The following is a 21,961-nucleotide window of genomic DNA, read 5'->3' as shown; positions in this document are numbered from 1 at the left end:
CGCCTACGCACCATCAGGTAGTCAACGGTTGTCGTCGACCCACCTGACGTGTATGTAACAAGCTTATTATCCCCTTTCTGGAACTGAGTATTACAAATCAACAAATCAGTTTGATTCCAAACTCCAAAATCCTTTCACCTTCTCCATTTCTCACACCATATCCGTAACCCCCATGAACTCCCTCAAAACCGTCCATACTCCTTCCCACATGTCCATTTAGGTCTCCTCCTACCACAACAACTTCCTTATCTTTCACGTTTTCCATCAGCTTCTCTATCGCACACCAGAGCTTGTCCTTCTCTTCATCACTCCGACCAACCTGCGGAGCATATCCCGAGATGACGTTCACCAAGAGCTTTCCAATCATCATTTTCACCATCATCAACCTATCACTCACTCTAGTCACACTCACCACACTGTCTACAAACTCCTCAGAAAACAGGACACCAACACCATTCACGCCCTCCGGGCACCCTTGCCACACAAACTTGTATTTCTGTCCCTGCCTACCCTTCGCCATTCTCACACCACTTCCCTTCCATCTCATCTCTTGCACACAACATATGTCCACTCTTCTTCTGATCAATACTTCCACCACTTCTCCTTATCTCCCTGTCATTGTCCCTACATTCCATGTCCCAAACCTCAGAAACCGATCTCCACTTCGGGCTGTACCCTGCCCATATGTAGTTGTAATTGTCATGGTTCTCTTTTTGAGGCAATGTTTTTATGGCCAGATGCCCTTCCTGACACCAACCCTCTTAGTCGCCTCTTACGACACGCAGGGATACGGTGTACCTATTCTAACCAGGGTACACACCGGGTACTTCAATCCATCTACTCTCTTTGCCATTTTCTCTTCGGCCACCTGCACCAACTATCTCGCCCACTTCAGCCGGCATTTCACTAATCTCCCCGTCAAGCTCATCTGCACATCAATCTCCTCCCTCAGTTTATCCATTCTCCTTCGATCCACCCTCCTCACTCCTGCAATCCTCCTGACCCAGTTGTTCTCACAAACCTGCAGCCTCTGTTGTTGTCTCTGTCAGTGCCACCGCCTCCAGACCGTAAAGGTAGGCTAGCGTTACATACGTTACACACAACAAGTCCACTCTTCGTGAAGGACACCATGAGATCTTTAATGTCCATAAACTAATGATAGCCAACAAGACAAACGGCTTCACGTCATCCTCGGGATGACCCAAACATTCACACCTCATCTTCACTGCATGCAAAACACCAGGGCCACATTTTGTAGCTGGGCCTGGATGAAAACATAGGCTAGACAGCTCAAAGTCGAGTGAGCATGCCTTTAGGCTATCTTGGCACCCCTGAGCCTGTAGCTATTACATAAAACAACATAAATGAATGAAAATGAAAGAAAACAAGTAGAGCTACATTCAAACTACACCACCCCATGCCAAATAAATAAATAACATTCTCCAGCACGCGACATTGCTGGGGCACCTTCGGTGCCAGACAATGCCGATGTGTAGCACATGGAGACGCAATTTGGAGGGAGCAAATGAAATGAATGAATGATCGTTTTAATGCCATTTTCCCCGCTAGAGCAGGGGTTAGCCTTGCGGGCCCCATGACAATCATGGTTCCCTGTTTGAGGCAATGTTTTTATGGCCGGATGCCCTTCCTGACGCCAACCCTTGGTCGCCTCTTACGATGCATGTGCAGGGATACGGTGTACCTATTCTAAATCGGGGTACACACAGGGATCATTCATCCCAGCAAGCTGGTACTCAAATTTGCCGACCTCGGAAGGATGACAGGCTGAGTCAACACCCCTGGTGTTAATTCGGCGATCGATCGGAATTCGAACCCAGGATCCTAGGATCCCAAGCCGGCACCATAACCGCTAAGCCAACACCAGGCTAATTTGGAGGAATTTGGAGGAATAATTTGGAGGGAGCGTTGTACAATAATTGATTAATTGCATAATTAAAAAAATAAAATAATAATAATAGTAAAATAATTAAAGTATTAATCAATTGGTTAACAGCATACATAAACCACCACCATTTCATCCGAATCTGTAACTTTTTGAGAATGATTGGCTGTCTCTGTGCCACAGGCTTGTTCAAGAGAACTGTCTGGGGCTATATAGTGCATATCAAAAAAAAGGTATTCCGAATTCAAGGGGTTAATATCCAAAGGTTATTTAGTTTGACAACTTACATGTGGTTTAACAATTATGAGGAGATCCTCAGCTTTCCATTGATGCCTTTCATGCATCATTGCTGTCACACATGACCGAGTACATGTTCATTGAAAATGACAAGTTCAAATCGCATTTTTACAAGTTTGGCTAATCGGTGCAAGACAGTTTTAAATGGACGCATTACTTGTCAACTGCCAAGTTGATTATGTAAAATTGTTAAGCTGGTCTGGTAATCGTCGGTTGCATCATCCTTTGTTTAATATGGGTATTTAAGATGGGCCTACAGTGTATGGGTTTAGAGAGAATCTGAGTCATTGAAAAGATGGTTCAACTTACGACTGAACAGCGGACCTTCGTGGTTATAACCTTTCACCAAACTGGAAGTTTGCAGCGAACTCGTGATGCGTTCAGGGAACGTTTCCCAGAACGGGAGCCTCCAGCAGCCAAAACCATCTGGGCGAATGTTAGAAAATATCAAGAGCATGGCACTAGCCTCAACCACAACAAGGGGAATTCTGGTAGGAGGCGCACTGGGCGATCGAAAATGAACATTGCAGCAGTAAGGCAGCAAGTTTTGGAGCATCCGAGGGATACCAGCGCAAGACGAAATGGGACGGGATTGCCTTCAGCAACATTCAACCGAATCACAAGACTGGACCTCCACCAACATCCATATCGGATTCACATCCGGCATCAACTTACGCCAGGGGATTTTGCCAGGAGGCTGGTGCTTACCAGATGGTTGATAGCACGTTGCGAAGCAGACGTCAATTTCCTGCGGTATCTCATTATCAGCGACAAAGCTGCTTTTTCCAAGGGCGGCAAGGTCAATACCCATAATGTTCTTGAATATGCACCGACAGATCAACCCCAGGAATTTAATTTTGACACCAACATGAATCGACAAAAGTGGACTGTTTGGTTGGGACTTTCTGGAAGTGGTCAGGTGATCGGACCATTTTTCTTTCAAAGGAATGTCAATGGTAACAGGTATCTGCAGATGATCAATGATGAAGTTTTACCACAGCTGGAGGAGAACTTTGAGCGACAGGTTCGTGGTGTCTTCAGATATCTCTGGTGGGCCCAAGAAGGCACCCCAGCACATCGTCTTATCGCTGTCCGAGATCAACTGAGGGAACTCTTTGGAGACCGAGTCATCGACCCGGCTATGGTGAGACGAGCAGTTAAGGGCATGTTCCGCCGCTGTGAGCTTTGTGTTGAAAGGGGAGGTGGACATGTTGAAGGTGTGGGTGCATAAAGGCCAATCATTCCTGAGAAAAGTTCACATCTGACGTTCATTTTGCACCAATTATCCTGACTTGCATCGATTAGCCAAACTTGTAAAAATGCGATTTCAACTTGTCATTTTTAATGAACATGTACTCCGTCATGTGTGACAGCAATGATGCATGGAAGGTATCAATGGAAAGTTGAGGATCTCCTCTTAATTAGTAAACCACATGTAAATTGTCAAAATACATAACCTTTGCATATTAACCCCTTGAATTCGGATTACCTTTTTTTTGATACGCACTGTATATACCACAACAAGAAAAACAACAACAACAACAATACACATACACGACCTCTGCCAAATTTCGGTCGAATCCGTTCACAACTTTTTGAGATCTTGTTCACAGACAAACAGACAGACAGACAGGGGTGAAAACATAACCTCCATGCACCTTCGGTGGCGGAGGTAACAACAACTAACAAACGAAAACAGATGAGAGAGCAGGGGAAAAGTACAATGACCTGGAAAAATGGAGTGTTTTGAAATTGTGTCATTTGGGAAAAGGTCATACATGCAAAATCCCTCTGATGCTACCTGAGGTTGTGATGAACGGCTGTCTTGAAGCCATGGAGGGAAGAATGAAACTGAACAAACTGGGGAAGTTGGTTCCACGGGTGAGAGAAAAGAGGAACAAATGAGTGCAGGTGAGCAGCAAACTTGGATTTTAGGCGTTTAATAAGAGGAGGATTACTGGCAGACCATGTGTGCCATGCTTTTGCCTCTTTCTTTTTTTTGACGGCGTAGCCTATAGGGCAAAACCGTCTCAAACAGTGTTTGTCTGTCCGTTTGTATGTATGTATGTATGTATGTATGTATGTACAGTCACGTGAAAAAGTAAGTACACCCCATGTAAAGTTTTGACTTTTTCAACATATTTCAACATACAGCTATTTGATCTTCATTTCAACAATATTGATAGATAAAGGTGATATAATATAACAAATATCATGAAACATTTATATTTTGTAGTCCATTGTATAATTTAAATAAACATAGATGCAAATTTCGCATGTGGAAAAAGTAAGTACACCCCGACATTTATCACTACTTCAAATACCTAAAATTAGAATCAGGTGCACCAGCTCAGGTGCAAATGATTAGAATGTCGTTAGAGAGGATCTTGGAGGAACCTGTCTTATTTAAACCTCAGACATTTAGTTTGGTTTGCTCTTTGTTGTTGAAGTGTGTGGCGTCACCATGCCTAGATCAAAAGAGCTCTCTGAGGCCTTCAGAAAGAAGGTTATAGATGCCTACGAGTCTGGGAAGGGATTTAAGAAGATCTCCAAACAATTTGAAATCAATCATTCGACTGTTCGGAAGATAATCTACAAGTGGAGAAGATTCCAAACAACGACCAACATGTTCAGGCCAGGCCGCCCCAGCAAGTTCAGCCCGAGAGCAGACCGCAAGATGCTGAAAGAAGTCTTCAATAACCCCAGAATGTCATCACGGGACCTACAGGTAGCTCTTGCCACTGTTCATGTCAAAGTGAACGAGTCTGCCATGAGAAAGAGGCTGCACAAATTTGATCTACATGGGAGGTGTGCCAGGAGGAAACCTTTTCTGTCCAGAAAGAACATCAGGGCAAGACTAACGTTTGCCAATGAACACCTTGGCAAAGACCAGCACTTCTGGAACAATATACTCTGGATAGATGAGTCAAAGGTGGAGCTATTTGGCCACAGTACCAGAAGACGTGTTTGGCGAAAACCAAAGACAGCATTTGACCACAAGAACCTGATACCAACTGTAAAGCAAGGTGGTGGAAATATTATGGTTTGGGGCAGCGTTGCTGCATCAGGGGCTGGGCAGCTCACCATCATATAATCCACTATGAATTCTTCATTGTACCAGAAGGTGCTTGAGGATAATGTGAGGCCATCTGTCGGAGAAGTTGAAGCTCAACCGAAGGTGGACCTTGCAACATGACAATGACCCTAAACATACCAGTAAATCCACCAAGGAATGGCTGAAAAGAAAGAAATGGCCAAGTCAAAGCCCGGATCTAAATCCCATCGAGATGTTGTGGGGGGATTTGAAACGAGCTGTGCATGCAAGAAACCCCCCAGACATCGCACAGCTGAAAGAATTCTGCATGGAGGAGTGGGCAAAAATTTCTCCCAGTCGATGTCAGAGACTGGTAGACAGTTATAAGAAACGCCTACTTGAGGTTGTTTCTGCCAAAGGGGGCAATACCCCTATTAGAGCCAAGGGTGTACTTACTTTTTCCATAGAAGGAAATGGCATTTCTGTTAATTTTTTGTTGAATAAATTATTGCACAGTCAATTCTCATTGTTTTTTGTTCATTTAGATCACCCTTATCTATAGATACTGTTTAAATGAAGATCAAATATTGATGTGTCCAAATATTGATGTGATGTGTCCATTAACACATATGTTAAAAAGATTTTAAAAAACATATAATGGGGTGTACTTACTCTTTCCACATGCGAAATTTGCATTTATGTTTATTTAAATTATACAATGGACTACAAAATGTAAATGTTTCATGATATTTGTTATATTATATCACCTTTATCTATCAATATTGTTGAAATGAAGATCAAATAGATGTATGTTGAAATATGTTGAAAAAGTCAAAACTTTACATGGGTGTACGTCGTGGTACTTACTTTTTCACATGACTGTATGTATGTATGTATGTATGTATATATGTATGTATGTATGTATGTATGTATGTATGTATGTCCCCTCAAACGTACACCAATCAGAGCTGAGGATCTGGTCACATGATGGGTAATGTGATGTCATTATGGCGGTACAATGGCTGACTCCACACACCGCCATTTTGATTCCTATGACATTCAGGCTGGACATATCGTTGAACCTGTTATGTCATGTATCACCATCTATCTGCATGCTCTGCCTTCACGTTTTTCATTCATTGTGAAACACAAACAAACACGAGAAACACATGAAGAAAACATGTGAAAATAAGGATCTTTTATAACACTCGATTGTTATCGTGGCTGTGGTTGTTGTTATTTGTGGGTTGTTCTGTTTAGTTTTATATATTTTTATATTGCTTCGCAAAATATCACTACTGTATTTTATGCTCGTTCCGTGTCCTTCTAAAGGGTTTATACTGTCGTAGAATAATAAATGTTTCAGTTCAAACTGCTGTGTGAAGAAACCATACATTAGCGCTTCTTCCTCTTCTTCCTATTCACAAAGAGGCTTTCAGAATTGGAAAATTCATGATTAAACATACGATTTTTTATGGTGTAGATGATTGCTTCCTGTGTTTACGGTGTTTGCCTCTCCGGATGTATGTTTGTTTCTCACATATTTATCCAACATATTCGGTGAGTTTTATAGTGACAATTACGCTTCTGAAAGGTCGAATGTAATGCGCCATTTGGCTTTGCCAGTTATGTTTCTTTCACCACCCTTGAGGGAACGTTCATATATTACGTCATATTGTAGCGGTTCCCGCTGAATGTACACAATCGCCTTGCACCTGCCAGGACGCGGCCAGGGCGCGATCGCCATGCCGGGCTCGTCTGGACGGGCCCAGACGCGCCTCTCCTGGGCATTCCCGGACTCGCTGTTCCCAGGCACGCCCGAACCTCCCGGGCACGCCCGGTCTCGTCTTTCCCGGGCATGCCCGCTCTCGCCTTTCCAGGGCTCGCCCAGAGCGCTCGGGCACGCCCAGCCTCGACTTGCCAGGCCGCGTCCAGGACGCCCGGGCATGTCCAGACTCGCCTTTCCAGGACTCGCCCTTGACACCCGGGCATGCCCGGTCTCGGTTTTCCCGGGCAAACGCCCTGGCATAAATGTGTATATATATTGCTGCCCGATAAACGGGCTTGTCAGAATACCTGAGCTGTTTTGTTTCAATAAAGCAACTCGGACGAATTCCGTCTTTGGTCGCGTCAATTCTTTCGACTCGCGTTGGAGCGCAGTTCCTTCACTGGTGACCTACCGACATGGACCCGGCAGTGACTCTTAAACTGCCTACCTTCTGGGAGGCTCACGCGGCTGTTTGGTTCGCCCAGGCGGACTCCCGGTTTGCCCTGCGAGGCATCACCGCGGACGACACCCGCTTCCACCACGTCGTGGCAGCACTCGGTTCCGCCACCGCAGCCCGCGCCCTGAGCCTCCTCGAGCACCCGCCGGCTGCTGACAAGTATGATGCGCTGAAGACGCTCCTCCTCGACGCTTTCGCCCTCTCACCGGCGGCACGCGCACGGCACCTGCTCGACCTGCCCGAGCTCGGCGACACGCGCCCATCCGAGCGCATGGACTATATGCTCTCGTTGCTCGGTGAGCACTCTCCGGATTTTCTGTTCCGCGAGCTGTTCCTTCGCCAGCTGCCTCACCCAATACGCCTCGCCCTGGCTGGCACGTCGATCACCGATCCCCGCGCCCTCGCCAGGGAAGCCGATAAGATCTCCTCGGCGGGCCAACACATGGGCGCGGCTACCTGGACCCTGCCACCGTCCGAGGCGATGCCCACGACGCCCGAGCACCCTGCGCGGTTGGAGGCCGAACTGCCGGTACAACTGGCGGCCGCCACGCCGCGCCGACCGCTTCCGACACGACGGCCGGGGCCTCCACCTGACCAGGCGTGGTGTTATTACCACGCCAGGTTCGGACACAAGGCTCGGACGTGCCGACCCCCGTGCACTTTCGGCAAGTCGGGAAACGGCCGGGCCGGTGTTCATTCCCAGCCATTGGCGCCGGCCACTCGGGCAACTTGCTTTTTATTCGGGACAAAGCATCTGGGCGGCGTTTCCTTTGTGACACCGGCGCCCAACTGAGCGTCATACCCGCCTCCGAGCAGGACAGGCGGGACGCCGTTTGCGGCCCGTCTTTGGTCGCTGCTAATGGCTCGGCCATACGCACTTTCGGCCCGCGCGACGTCACCCTCTGCTTCGGCAGCCAGCGCTTTCAGTGGACCTTTGTGACCGCCTGTGTCCCCATGGCTTTGCTGGGCGCCGACTTCCTCTGCGCGCACGGGCTGCTGGTCGACGTCAAACGACGTCGCCTTGTCAACACCGAGACCTTCAGCTCCCTGGCGTGCACGATGAGCAGCTCCGCGCCGACCGAAGTAGCGTGCGCCCTCCCGACGGCGAACGAGTTCGCTCGCCTGCTCACGGAATTCCCGGCCCTCACGCGGCCGACGTTTTCGGCCGTCGCAGTGCGGCATGGGATCGAGCACCGCATACCCACTACGGGCCCACCGGTCTATGCCAGGGCCCGCCGCCTCGACCCGACCAAGCTCGCCATGGCAAAGGCCGAGTTCGACGCGTTGGAGCACCTCGGCATCGTGCGGCGCTCCGATAGCGCGTGGGCCTCACCGCTGCACATCGTGCCAAAGCCGGGGGGCGGATGGCGCCCGTGTGGCGACTACCGCCGCCTCAACGACGCTACCACCCCCGACAGGTACCCGATCCCGCACATCCAGGACATTTCCGCCCGTTTGGCAGGACGGGTCATATTTTCCAAAATTGACCTGATACGGGGATACCACCAGGTACCTGCCCGGGCGGCCGACGTCCCGAAGACGGCCGTCATCACGCCGTTCGGCCTGTTCGAATTTTTGAGGATGCCGTTTGGCCTCAAGAACGCGGCCCAGGCATTCCAGCGCTTAATGGACGGCGTGCTGCGCGACCTGCCATTTCTTTTCGTCTATCTGGACGACATCCTCGTCGCCAGCACGTCCCGCGCCGAGCACCTCCTCCACCTCCGAACACTGTTCGGTCGCCTCAGCGAGCACGGCTTAATTGTCAACCCGGCCAAATGCCACTTCGGCACGACGACCGTTGACTTTTTGGGCCACCGCATCACCAAGACCGGGGCCGTGCCGCTGCCGACCAAGGTCGAGGCCATCACCACGTTCCCGCGTCCCCGTTCCATCAAGGCCCTACAAGAGTTCCTCGGCATGGTGAATTTTTATCACTGATTCGTGCCCCGCGCTGCTCAGCTCATGCGGCCCCTTTACGAGGCCCTCCGGGGCAAGCCAGCCAAGCATGACATCGTTTGGTCCGCGGCCATGGACGCGGCCTTCGCGAGCGCAAAACGGGCTCTCGCCGATGCAACGCTGCTGGCTCACCCGGTGCTCAACGCGCCCATCGCCCTCACTACGGACGCCTCCAACTACGCGGTGGGCACCGTCCATGAACAATGGGTGGACGGGGTTTGGCAGCCACTCGCTTTTTTCAGCCGGCAACTCCAGCCGAACGAGTTAAAATACAGCACGTTCGACCGCGAGCTGCTCGGTCTATTCCTGGCCGTTCGCCATTTCCGCAACCTCCTGGAGGGCCGCCCGTTCACGGCTTTCGTCGACCACAAGCCGTTGGTCTATGCCAGCGTTTCTCAACCTTTGATGGCCCATGGCCCCCCTACCGAGTCGCTTAACATTCGTGGCCCCCTGCCCTTCAATAAAAGATGCAGATTTCGTTTTATGAAATTTATTTACCCAGTCTTAAAAGATAAATCAAAGTAAACATTTTTCTAAGCAATACAATCAATGAGACACTTGCTGTTGGGCTTGTCTGACGAGGCCTCTTATGTCCGGCTCCGTCTTGGACACAGCAAGGCGAATATCGTTCCCAACGTCAAGACGGTTTCTGGACTTCGTTTTAATGGTCGCAAGGTCAGAAAATCCAGATTCGCAAAGATATGTTGTGGCGAATTGAATGAGCATTACGGATGCCTTCTTGCTGAGTAGTGGATACGCATCCTGAACAGACAACCAGAAGGTGGAGAGGTCTTCTTTGTTACTGAAGACCAGCTTCATTGCTTTTGAAACCTTCAACTCTGCCAGCTCCTCTGCTTCGTCTTCAGTAGGTTCAATTTTGGCGTTGAACGGGTCTTTGTGCCACGGAACATCCAACGGTGCATCGTCGAAATACGATTTGAACTCAGCGGAGAGATTGTCGAGATGTCTAGTGATGCAATCTTTGATGCCGACGGGAAGCTCAATCCTCTGCGTCTGCAGGTGCTCGTCCAAGAAAGGAAACGAGGCAGTGGACCCGGCCTTGATTCGTGCCTGCCAGACTTCCATTCTAGCAGACAGTCCGGCAAGCTTGTCTTGAACGTCACTGACTGTCACATCACGGCCTTGCAAGGACTGGTTCATTTCGTTGAGTTGGCCGAATATATCGGCCAGGTAGGCGAGTCATCATGACGAACTCTTCATTGTCGAAGTGGACATGGAGGTTGTTTTCGTTGTCTCGCAGGAAGATTTCCACCTCAACCCGGAGTTCATACAGCCGAGAGAGGCATTTGAAGAGCAGGTTTTTCTTCTGGGCGGAATCCAAATTTGGGAAGTGTCGCTTCACGGTCATATCGTGATCGTTTCGCAGACAGAGCGTCGATATTATCTTCCTTCCTTCCGGGATGCATCTTGTCGCGATGGTTTGAAAGTTTGGAAGGACGTAGTGACGCATTTGACATCACGACCGAGCAGTGCAGACATTGCGCGCAGTCCACGCCATCTCGACTGACATTCGTGAATCCAAACTTGACATAGCTGTCATTCCATTTTCGAGCCTTCGACATCTGAGAAAAAAATTGCAAATACGAATTAATTACTTTTGTAACGGTAATACAGTAAGGTTGAAAATTAGGTTTAGAAAAGTGCTCTGGAGGGAAGGAGAAGAAAGGAAGTAGAGATGTAAAGAAGCAGAAAGAGATGGAGAGAAACTCATCTACCCTTTTTTAGAGAAGGTTAAACTCATCTACCCTTTTTACTTTGACACTATGACCGGAGACTCGTCACCTTAATTGTACATTACAAGCTTCTGCATTCTGAATCGCAGTTTTTCGGCGTCCGCTCGTGGGCCCCCGGTTGAGAAACGCTGGTCTACGCGATGGCCAAAGTCACGGAGCCGTGGTCGGCCCGCCAGCAGCGCCACCTCTCCGCCGTGTCGGAATTCACCACGGACATCCGGCACGTCGCCGGCAAAGACAACGCCGTGGCCGACTGTCTTTCTCGGGCCAGCGCGAACGCGGTCCACCTCGGCGTGGACTTCGCGCTCATGGCGGCCGACCAGACCACCGACACCTCGGTGCAGGCCCTCCGGGCGGTGGACACGGGCCTCCGCCTGGCCGACATCCCCTTCGCGGGCACCGTCCTGCTCTGCGACGTGTCCCAGGGCCAGCCTCGCCCCATCGTGCCCGTTTCCTGGCAGCGCCGCATCTTCGCCTCCATCCACGGCCTTTCTCACCCGGGCCGGAAAGCTTCTCAGAAGCTGGTGTCGGCGCGTTTCGTCTGGCACGGCCTTCGACGGAACGTCCGCGACTGGGCCAACGCCTGCACGACCTGCCAGCGGGCCAAGGTCCACCGCCACACCCAGGCCCCGCTAGCACCTTTCACCGTGCCGGCACGGCGTTTCGACCACGTCCACGTGGACCTGGTGGGTCCCCTGCCCCCATCGCGGGGGTTCACCCACCTGCTCACCATGGTGGACAGGACCACCAGGTGGCCGGAGGCCGTTCCCCTCACCTCCACCACCACCGCCGACGTGGCGCAGGCGTTCATCGCCACCTGGGTCGCACGCTTCGGCGCACCGGCGGACATCTCGTCCGACCGCGGCCCACAGTTCACGTCCAAACTTTGGGGCGCGGTCGCCCGCTCGTTGGGGGTCACGCTGCACCGCACCACAGCCTACCACCCCCAAGCCAACGGGTTGTGCGAGCAGTTTCACCGCTCCATGAAGGCCGCACTCATGGCCGGCCTTCAGGACGACAGTTGGACCGACCGGCTGCCGTGGGTCCTTTTGGGCCTCCGCACGGCCCCCAAGGAGGACCTCCGGGCGTCCGCCGCCGAGCTCGTCTACGGCCAGCCGCTCCGCGTCCCGGGCGAGTTCGTGCCCGACGCTACCAGTCCCTGGTCCGCCGCACACCAGCGCTCGGACTTCCAGGAGGCCGCCCGACGATTTGCCAACGTCCCGCCACGGTGGCCCCCAGTCCTACGTCCCCCCGGCGCTTCGCACAGCGGAGTACGTCTTTGTGCGTCATGACGCGCACCGGGGGCCACTTCGGCCGCCGTACGACAGGCCCTTCCAGGTCCTGCGACGGGGCGACAAGTCCTTCGTCGTCGACGTCGGCGGCCGGTCGGACCGGATCTCTGTGGACCGCCTCAAACCGGCGCACGTGGACGTCGACCGACCACCACGGTTGGCCCTTTCTCCGCGGCGAGGCCGCCCCCCGTCCACAGTTCCCCCCGCTTGACCACCCACCACCGGATTGGACCCCCCCCCCCCCCACGACCCTCCAGGGGTCACTTCGGCCATGTCATCCGGACCCCCCTTAAATTGACCCTGCCGGTGCAGGTCGATTCTGGAGGGGCGTGTGTAGCGGTTCCCGCTGAATGTACACAATCGCCTTGCACCTGCCAGGACGCGGCCAGGGCGCGATCGCCATGCCGGTCTCGTCCGGACGGGCCCAGACGCGCCTCTCCTGGGCATGCCCGGACTCGCTGTTCCCGGGCACGCCCGAAACCTCCCGGGCACACCCGGTCTCGTCTTTCCCGGGCATGCCCGCTCTCGCCTTTCCAGGGCTCGCCCAGAGCGCTTGGGCACGCCCAGCCTCGACTTGCCAGGCCGCGTCCAGGACGCCCGGGCATGTCCAGACTCGCCTTTCCAGGACTCGCCCTTGACACCCGGGCATGCCCAGTCTCGGTTTTCCCGGGCAAACGCCCTGGCATAAATGTGTATATATATTGCTGCCCGATAAACGGGTTTGTCAGAATACCTGAGCTGTTTTGTTTCAATAAAGCAACTCGGATGAATTCCGTCTTTGGTCGCGTCAATTCTTTCGACTCGCGTTGGAGCGCAGCTCCTTCTATATACCTGGTTGGGGCAAATTATCACACTTGATGATTGGGGGAACTGAAATTATGACAACAGGGTGATGATATATGATGGGAGTCTGGTAGGGGTGTGCACGCCCCCCAGATCATATATAATTAAAACTTTGATTACGGGATGTTTGGTTCCTGTGTTTACAGCGGTTAGGGTGGAGGGCTTGGGATCCTTGGGTCCTGAGTTTGTAATCCAGGTCAGTTGTTGAATTAACACCAGGTGGTGTTGACTCAGCCTGTCATCCTTCCGAGGTGGGCAAAATAAGTACCAACTCACTGGGTCCTCTCTCAAGGAGGTTGGTGGCAGGATTTGCACTCCGGCTGCCGTAAAACACCTCATTCCGTAACACACACATTGGTGTGTGTCGGGATGGTGTGAGGTCACTTTGATAGTGTTGACTAACTCACCAACACATAGAATATAAACCAGTGTCTCAATGCAATCTCGTCACTTCTATGATGACAGACAGCTTAGAGACTTAGAGTACTTCAAAATATTTTAATACTGTAGCGACTGCCGCTGGGTTTTCACAATCGCCTTGCACCTATCAAGGACGCGGAGCGATCACCATGCCGGGCTCGTCCAGGACGCCCGGGCAGGCTCGCCCTCAACTTGCCAGGCCGCAGCCAGGACGCTGGGCCACGCCCCCTGGCGCCGGGCCTGGGCAAACCCCCCGGGATAATAGACATATATTGCTGCCCGATAAACGGGTTTTCAGAGTGCCTGAGTGTTTGATTTGATTAAAGCAACTCGGATGAATTCCAGCTTTTTGTCGCGTCCATTCTTCCGATCGACGTGGGAGCCCCAGCTCCTTCAATACTTACATTATCTGTTGATTGGTGTCTCCACACAGGTCATACTATCCTCTTCAACGAAAATATCAAACAAACAAGCCCGGCTACGCCGCTGTTAGACTTTCGGTCTTGTTTTTAACATTCCCTCCCCATCATCTACTAATTACCTTTTTCCTTTCTGCGGTAAACACAGCAGAGTCCCTGTAGTGAATAAGTCGTCCAATTTGTTTGGTTTGTCGTTTAGCAATTAGCATCGAGATATGTAAGAGCCATGCACGGGCCAAATCCTCCATGGCACGAACCGCACCGTATGGTTATACTGCGGACAGCTCTACTTAAACAGTAGAAAGGAACAAGGAAACGATGGGACAACGTACTGGCCGTGACCATTCACTTTCGGAAGTATACAGTTGTGGGGAAAAGAATGGCCTGTTAGTGTTCCCAACTGAACCCTCATATGATGCTGCGAACCCAGGTATATATACCGTAAGTCTTTGCCTGTCTACAGACGTCGGTCTATGGTCGAGGAACTTTTGTTTCTAGCCGCGTCGCAGACGCTGCTCATAGAGTGCCCTCTGCTGTTGTTGTTGTTGTTCTTCTTCTTCTTGTTCTTGCAGAGAAGACAAAACCTCAAAGCTCCACCCATTCTGGGAACCATAGCTCCACCCATTCTGGGAGAGCCTTCATATAAACAAATATCCACCATTTTATTAACTCGCATAGCTTTGAGGCCTGTTTTGTAGGCCCGTGGTGTCTTCCTCTCTCACACAGTTTTATTTCAAATCAAATTCGATATATCATTTCATTTTTCACAGTCGCTAACATCGTTTTAGACTCGGTTGAAAAAAAACGAAGAAAATCCGATGAAAGTTGCCCTTTATAGAACGAAATGAATTCTCAAAGGCCTGTAACTTCAAGTCCATTGAGATATATTTTTTTAAAATCGCGGCATGGTCAGTCATACACCGCCCGAAATAAGAGACGGGAAAATGCCGAGATATATATATTTTGTTTAAATCACGGCATGGTCAGTCATACACCGCCCGAAATAACAGACGGGAAAATGCCGAGATATATTAAAAATTCGTCCATTTGATGACAATCGTCACGATGAAATATTTAATTTATACGTCGTCACAATAATGTGGAGAGAGGAGCATAGCTTCGTTCACGTGTCGCCACACACGGGAAATTGCCGAGATATATATATTTTAAATCGCGGCATGGTCAGTCATACACCGCCTGAAATAACAGACGGGAAAATGCCGAGATATATTAAAAATTCGTCGCCACACACGGGAAATTGCCGAGATATATTTTCACTTTGCACAAAAATAACATCAAGTAATCGAATCAATAGGAATGTCCTGTGCCTATAACATCGACGTTATAGGCACAGCTGCATCTAGGCATTGTGTAACATCGACGCGGCTTTTGTTTTAATTAAAACTTTTTGTACTTGTTTGTCTTTAATGTTAGCTCTTACACGAGCCTCGATCTTGTATACAAAAAAAAAAAACATTTTCAATTGAATGTTGTATTTTGAAACTGTAGAGCACAAATCGGAACACGGTTTAGCAGTACTTTGTCTCTGAATTTGACACATTGTATGGAATCTCATCCCGAACGCGCATGCGCACAGAGGAGTAAGGTATAATTGTCTGGCAGACAAATAACATAGAAAATCATTCCAAACAGAAACTTTTACGGATGTCATAACGGACACAAACAACAGGCAGGAATAACTAAATCAACGTTTTAAATAAGGTGGTGTAAAAGACGGTGCATCAATGGCAGTAAACTTTTTTATTTTCAGGATTTGTTTTTCAAAAGTTTTCTTTTTCCTACATCGGTTAAAATCCCTACTTTATTTTCATTGAATTATATATTTGAACACTGTACAACACAAATCGCCTTTTTCCGCTTCCAAAAAAACCCCTCCAGTTTAGTAGTAGTTCGACAAAATATTACGCCATGTCGACCAATCAAATTTTGTGCTCACGCACTCCAGAGGGGGAATATCGAGATTCAGACAGAAAGACGGCTCGTTGGAAATATTGATAATGCTCGGAAACGCAAAGTAAAAGTTGAAAAGATCCTTCCCATGTCCTTTCTCTCAAGACTGTGCGGGGTAAGATGTTTTATGAACTCTCTAGTTCATGTAAAAGTATTCTGAGGTCGACCAATGTCCTGGTCCTACCTGTGATTTAAGCACCTGCATGACCATGAGCCTTCGATAACTGTCGAGATAAAACGAAAACAGACCCAGCGAGTAGTAACACCTTTAAGGAAGCTTTGGTTGGATGGATGGATGGGTTATGCGTTAGCTCAAGCGTATGAGCTGCTCCATTGTAATTTAGTGATTGTAGGTTCAAATCCCGACCGTGCTCACTCTTCCCTGACTGTAGCAAATTTTTCAAATGCTTTGTCAAACTGCCCAGTGTAATTGGGCCTACCGTGCGGATGCAGGTAAATGGTTACCTGCATGGTGTTGATGGATACCTTGTGACAGCGTAGGTGAGGGAGCGACCTCCACAGCTTTGGAGGAAGTCGAATTGAGCACAGGTTGGCTCAATGTGGGACTTTGAGATGGTTCACTGGTGCTGACCTCAGGGGTTGTCATGACGACAGGATTTGTAGTCATCGGTGCTGGGTGTGGTATAACTGTTAAAACAACAAAACAACAACAACAACAACAACAACAACAACAACAACAACCAATAGTTAAGCTTGTATGTCCATGACTTCTGTACGTGCATTATCATCCAAAAGGACTAAAGATATGCAGGTATATATCAGATACCGTTAAAATAAGTTGTTTTACCTATACACCTTTTCAACAATCTTTAAAAGTCTTAAACTGGGTGTTTTGTTCCACTGGTATTAGTTTGTATATATACTGTACGTTAAAGATCCCACGGTATCCTTACCAAAGAGTAGGCAAGCTATCGCCGGAAACCTGAACAAATTACAAATTCCTGCTCGAAGGCAAAGCCACGTCCTCAGCCAATGATGTCAACCCGCAGCCTTGTGCGTTATACGGAAGAAGAAGAATCATCCAGTAACATGTGAGTTCAATAAATAAGCTTCCAAAAATGTTTCCATTTCAAGATCTACCCTTAAATAATTAATTACGGTACGATCTAAAATTATGTACAAAGTGTCCGTAACCCAAACGGTCGACTGATAATGGACCAACAGATCACGCACGAGCTGTCATACCTGGTTGAAGCCATCCACACACCTGACACACGGTCATCAAACATCATCATATGTGACGTAAAGGTGAGTCAAATATCGAACCGTTTAGCGTCGTCCAAACAGTTTAGCGTCGTCCAAACAGTTTAGCGTCGGCCGAACAGTTTAGCGTCGTCCGAACATTTTAGCGTAGTCCGAACAGTTTAGCGTCGTCCGAACAGTTTAGCGTCGTCCGAACAGTTTAGCGTCGCCCGAACCGTTTAGCGTCGCCCGGACAGTTTAGCGTCGCCCGAACAGTTTAGTGTCGTCCGAACAGTTTAGCGTCGTCCGAACACTTTAGCTTTGCCCGAACCGTTTAGCGTCGCCCGAACCGTTTAGCGTCGTCCAAACCGTTTAGCATCGTCCGAACATTTTAGCGTCGTCCGAACAGTTTAGCGTCGACTGAAATGTTTTGCGTCGTCCGAACATTTTAGCGTCGTCCGAACATTTTAGCGTCGTCCGAACATTTTACCGTCGTCCGAACAGTTTAGCGTCGTCCGAACAGTTTAGCGTCGTCCGAACAGTTTAGCGTCGTCCAAACAGTTTAGCGTCGTCCAAACAGTTTAGCGTCGCCCGGACAGTTTAGCGTTGCCCGAACAGTTTAGCGTCGTCCCAACAGTTTAGCGTCGTCCCAACAGTTTAGCGTCGTCCCAACAGTTTAGCGTCGTCCCAACAGTTTAGCGTCGTCCCAACAGTTTAGCGTCGTCCCAACAGTTTAGCGTCGTCCCAACAGTTTAGCGTCGTCCGAACAGTTTAGCATCGTCCGAACAGTTAAGCGTAATCCGAACAGTTTAGCGTCGTCCGAACAGTTTAGCGTCGTCTGAACATTTTAGCGTCGCCCGAACCGTTTAGCGTCGTCTGAACATTTTAGTGTCGTCTGAACCGATCCTCAGAATACAGGTTCAAATCTCACATTCCATAGGTATTCGACTATAGTCTGGCTAATGCCCTTGTAATTCGCACTATTGTACATCGGTGTCTACTAAATGATGTCTGTCTTGCATGTGATTTATGTATAGGGAAGGTTTTTGGACCAATTCTTTCAAGAACTGGCTGCCCCAACCTACACTTTCACGAACTTAATGGCCAGTCCTGACGTTCGACTGAAGGTGGCAGGAGTTTGGAATTTGACCAGGGTGTTGGCGATAACTCGCCTACCCTTCACGAAGGATGCAGTGGGACCTTCAATGACCACCAACGACCAGCACTGGTAGATAGGTGTGGTCGGCACACACACCGATGCCTCTTCCACCCTGCACCTGAAACACCAAGGTGACCATTTATAGCTCGAATGGAGATTTGGACCCATGCCGGACAGATCGAAGGTGAGTGTATTATCCTGCCAGCTCATGAAGTGCTACACTGGTCATGTTCCAATGTCATGTACGAGTCTATTACAGGATGCAGGTGTGCTGGATCAATCTCACCTTATTACATTCCCAATTATTGAAGGGGACATATGCCAATGAGCCATACACTGGGTGGGGTCTAAATTGGGGAAAACGAAATTCCGAAAAATAAGAGAAAAGAGGAGGATGATATGAGGAGGTTAGAGGAATGTGAGAGTGGGAAAAGAAGGGAAAAAGGTTTGGGAAAAAATAATAATAAGGGGAAGGAAAGAAAAAAAGCACATGTGTAGATTATAAAAGGTAACAGGAAGGGTGCGGGGGTATATCATTCCACCATGATTGCATACATAAAAAGAGGGACAATTGCTTTGCAATACATGTCCCCTACCAAAGTCTGAAAACTCACAGGTGGGATGGATGGACAGACAGACTGACAGCACACCTATAGTCCCCACTGTTTAGGGGACTAATAAATACATGGGACCCATTCAATCGCTGTGGTCATTCCATTGACATAGGGAGACATTTACATATTCTATACTTGGGAGAAAACGGATGGCGAAATTGGGTAAGTAATAAAATAAAATTGTAAGGAATGGGGAAAGGATAACAAAAAAGGAAGAAGGAAAGGAAGGGTGGTTGGGTTGTAGGAGACGTAAGACTTGAGGAGGAACGAGAAAAAGGGGAAGACGCACATTGGAAGGAGAGGGATTCGGGATGTAAATGGAGTACAGGAGGGCTACAGAGTTTAAAAAAAATTTCTTCCATTTTGTACATATGCGAGATTGTGCAGATCTATCCCTCATTGTTGAGCCCACAAAATAGGGTATCAGGTCCACAAATAGGGTATCAGGTCCAAAAATAGGGTATCAGGTCCAAAAATATGGTATCAGGTCCAAAAATAGGGTATCAGGTCCAAAAATAGAGTATCCAGTTAAAAAATAGGATATGAGATCCAAAAATAAGGCATCAGGTAAAAAAATAGGATATGAGATTGAAAAATAAGGTATCAGGTCCAAAAATAGGGTATTATATCCAAAAATAAGGTATGAAATTCAAAAAACAGGTATCAAGTCCAACAATAAGGTATCAGATCCAAAATTGGATTATAAGATTAAAAAAGATAGTATCAAGTCCAAACACAGGGTATCCGGTCAACAAATAGGGTATCATATCCAAAAATAGGGTATCAGGTCCAAAAATAGGGTATCATATCCAAAAGTAGGGTATCCGGTCCAAAAATAGTGTATCAGATCCAAAATTGGGTTATAAGATCCAAAAAGATGATATCAAATCCAAACATATGGTATCAGGTCAACAAATAGGGGATCATCCAAAAATAGGGTATCAGGTCCAAAAATAGGGTATCAGGTTAAAAAATAGGGGATTGTATCCAAAAATAAGGTATCAAATCCAAAAAACAGATATCAAGTCCAAAAATAGGGTATCAGATCCAAAATTGGGTTATAAGATCCAAAAAGATGGTATCAAGTCCAAACATAGGGTATCAGGTCAACAAATAGGGTATCATATCCAAAAAAGGGTATAAGATCCAAAAATAGGGCATCAGATCCAAAAAAATAGGGGATCAGATGCAAGAATAGGGTATCAGATCCAAAAGTAGGATATGAGACCCAAAAATAGGGTATCAAGCCCAAAAATAGGGTATCAGGTTTTAAAAAAGGATATGAGATCCAAAAATAAAGTATCAGGTGCAAAAATAGGGTGTCATATCCAAAAATAGGTTATCAGATCCAATATAGGGTATCAGATCAAAAATACCCCAATTAAGTGTCAACTTGTTCTTAATATCACTGAAACTGAAAATGAGGTTTCATAAGGAACAAATGGAGACAAGTGAAAGATCTATCAAACCTTTGACATGAACGTCGGATGAAGCATTGACACCCTTTCTTGCCGACCCCTGCACGGCAGCACACCGAAAGGTCCCTCCATCATGAAGCTGTAAGCGTGGAAGAAGCAATGACAAAGTAGGTCTTCTGGAATCCCACTCAACATTCCAGCGCTTGCGGAACTCCTTGAGAACCTTCACTTGTCCTCGGCGATCCCTGCGAGCGATCTCCCTGGACACTCCGTTGCTCGTCACCAAGAACCATTGCACAATAAAAGCTGTTGGACCCTTTCGAACATTCCTATTGGAAGTTGAGACATCCGATCTCGTGGTATTTTGTGGCGATTCTATTACCCTTGGAATTTTTTCAGTCGTTTGTACCAGCTGAGACCCTTGATTCTTACTGCTCAGTTCTTCTTTGGAGAAATTGCTTGCAAACCCAGATCCATTTATTAGCCCAGGAACGTTACCCTCATCTTGCAACTCCCGAAGATTTATTGTAATCAATTTATCCTGTGGTCTAACAGTACTACCCAATCTACCTTCCGAGACCACAAATCCCTCGGTGGTATTTGGAGTCTGAGAACCGTTTTTCACGTTGTGGCTCAGATCATCTTCTTCATCAACAATCTCCATCGACGCATTCCGATCTGTCACATCCGAGTTGTAGTTGAGTTTTTCTCGGTTGGAAGCATCAAGGTGATCGGTCGGATCATCACTCATCCCGTCGGTGGCATTTTGTGCAGACGCTGCGTTCCTCCTCATCCGACCTGCAGATCTGCTCATCAAATGTTGATACAGTGCTATTCTGCGTCCCGCTAGTCCATGATGCTTTGTCGGGATTGACCTTCCAGGGCTTTTCTGCCTTTCAGCTGCCCCAAAGTCCTGAGGTTCCTCAATGTTGAGTGGTCTTAATTCCCCAGAGTGGAAGTCAGACCCTTCCTCGGGAAAGGTGCTGTGATTTTGGCCAAGCACCTTTTGGATAACCGATTGTCCTATCTCCGTTGAGGGTTTTAGGAGATAGAGGTCATTTAAAGTCCTCAAATCCAAATCGTTTTCTCCACCTAAACTTGGATCTAGTGGAACATCATGGCCTGTCTGCTTTCTGATTGGGAAATGAAAACGGTCTTCACTTACAGAATTCTCGAAGAGCTTTTGCAAAAACGTTGGTCGTCCATTGAGTATTTCCAATTTGCGTGAGCTCCAAGACTCGCCACTGTTTGGAGACCACACACGGTCTATGGGAATATCGCGAGTCAAGCGGTCGCGGCCAAGACCGAGACTCCGGACAGCACGTGTCCACTGCGGCTCTCCCGCAAGAGCAACATAGCAACTGAGCACCGGAGCTTCTCCTTCCCAGACAAGAAGTGGAGCCTCAGGTGCTGTTTTGACCTTGAGTGCCAGGCAGAGCCCTGTGTGCAGACA

At 48.5% G+C, this 21,961-nt stretch overlaps 1 protein-coding gene across 5 annotated transcripts in view; it reads right to left on the bottom strand.

Annotated features, from left to right (window-relative positions):
- LOC137432837 (uncharacterized) overlaps positions 1-21,961 on the bottom strand; it is a 42,221-nt gene that overhangs the window by 19,933 nt on the left and 327 nt on the right. For 3 of the 5 annotated variants that reach the window (XM_068125085.2, XM_068125084.2, XM_078783678.1), the window contains exons 2-3: positions 20,560-21,948; positions 16,601-16,762 (exon numbers count right to left, since the gene is read on the bottom strand). In XM_068125085.2, coding sequence (XP_067981186.2) covers positions 16,601-16,762; positions 20,560-21,948 — 1,551 coding nt within the window. Of the gene's footprint in view, positions 1-16,579; positions 16,763-20,559; positions 21,949-21,961 lie in introns of all 5 variants that reach the window. The other 2 variants (XM_068125083.2, XM_068125082.2) reach the window with 1 other exon arrangement.

The sequence above is a fragment of the Myxine glutinosa genome, chromosome 8 (assembly GCF_964187855.1).
Source record: "Myxine glutinosa chromosome 8, kmMyxGlut1.1, whole genome shotgun sequence".
NCBI lineage: Eukaryota > Metazoa > Chordata > Myxini > Myxiniformes > Myxinidae > Myxine > Myxine glutinosa.
The sequence above is the reverse complement of the archived record's forward strand: the minus strand, read 5'-3'. Positions and strand labels throughout refer to the sequence as shown.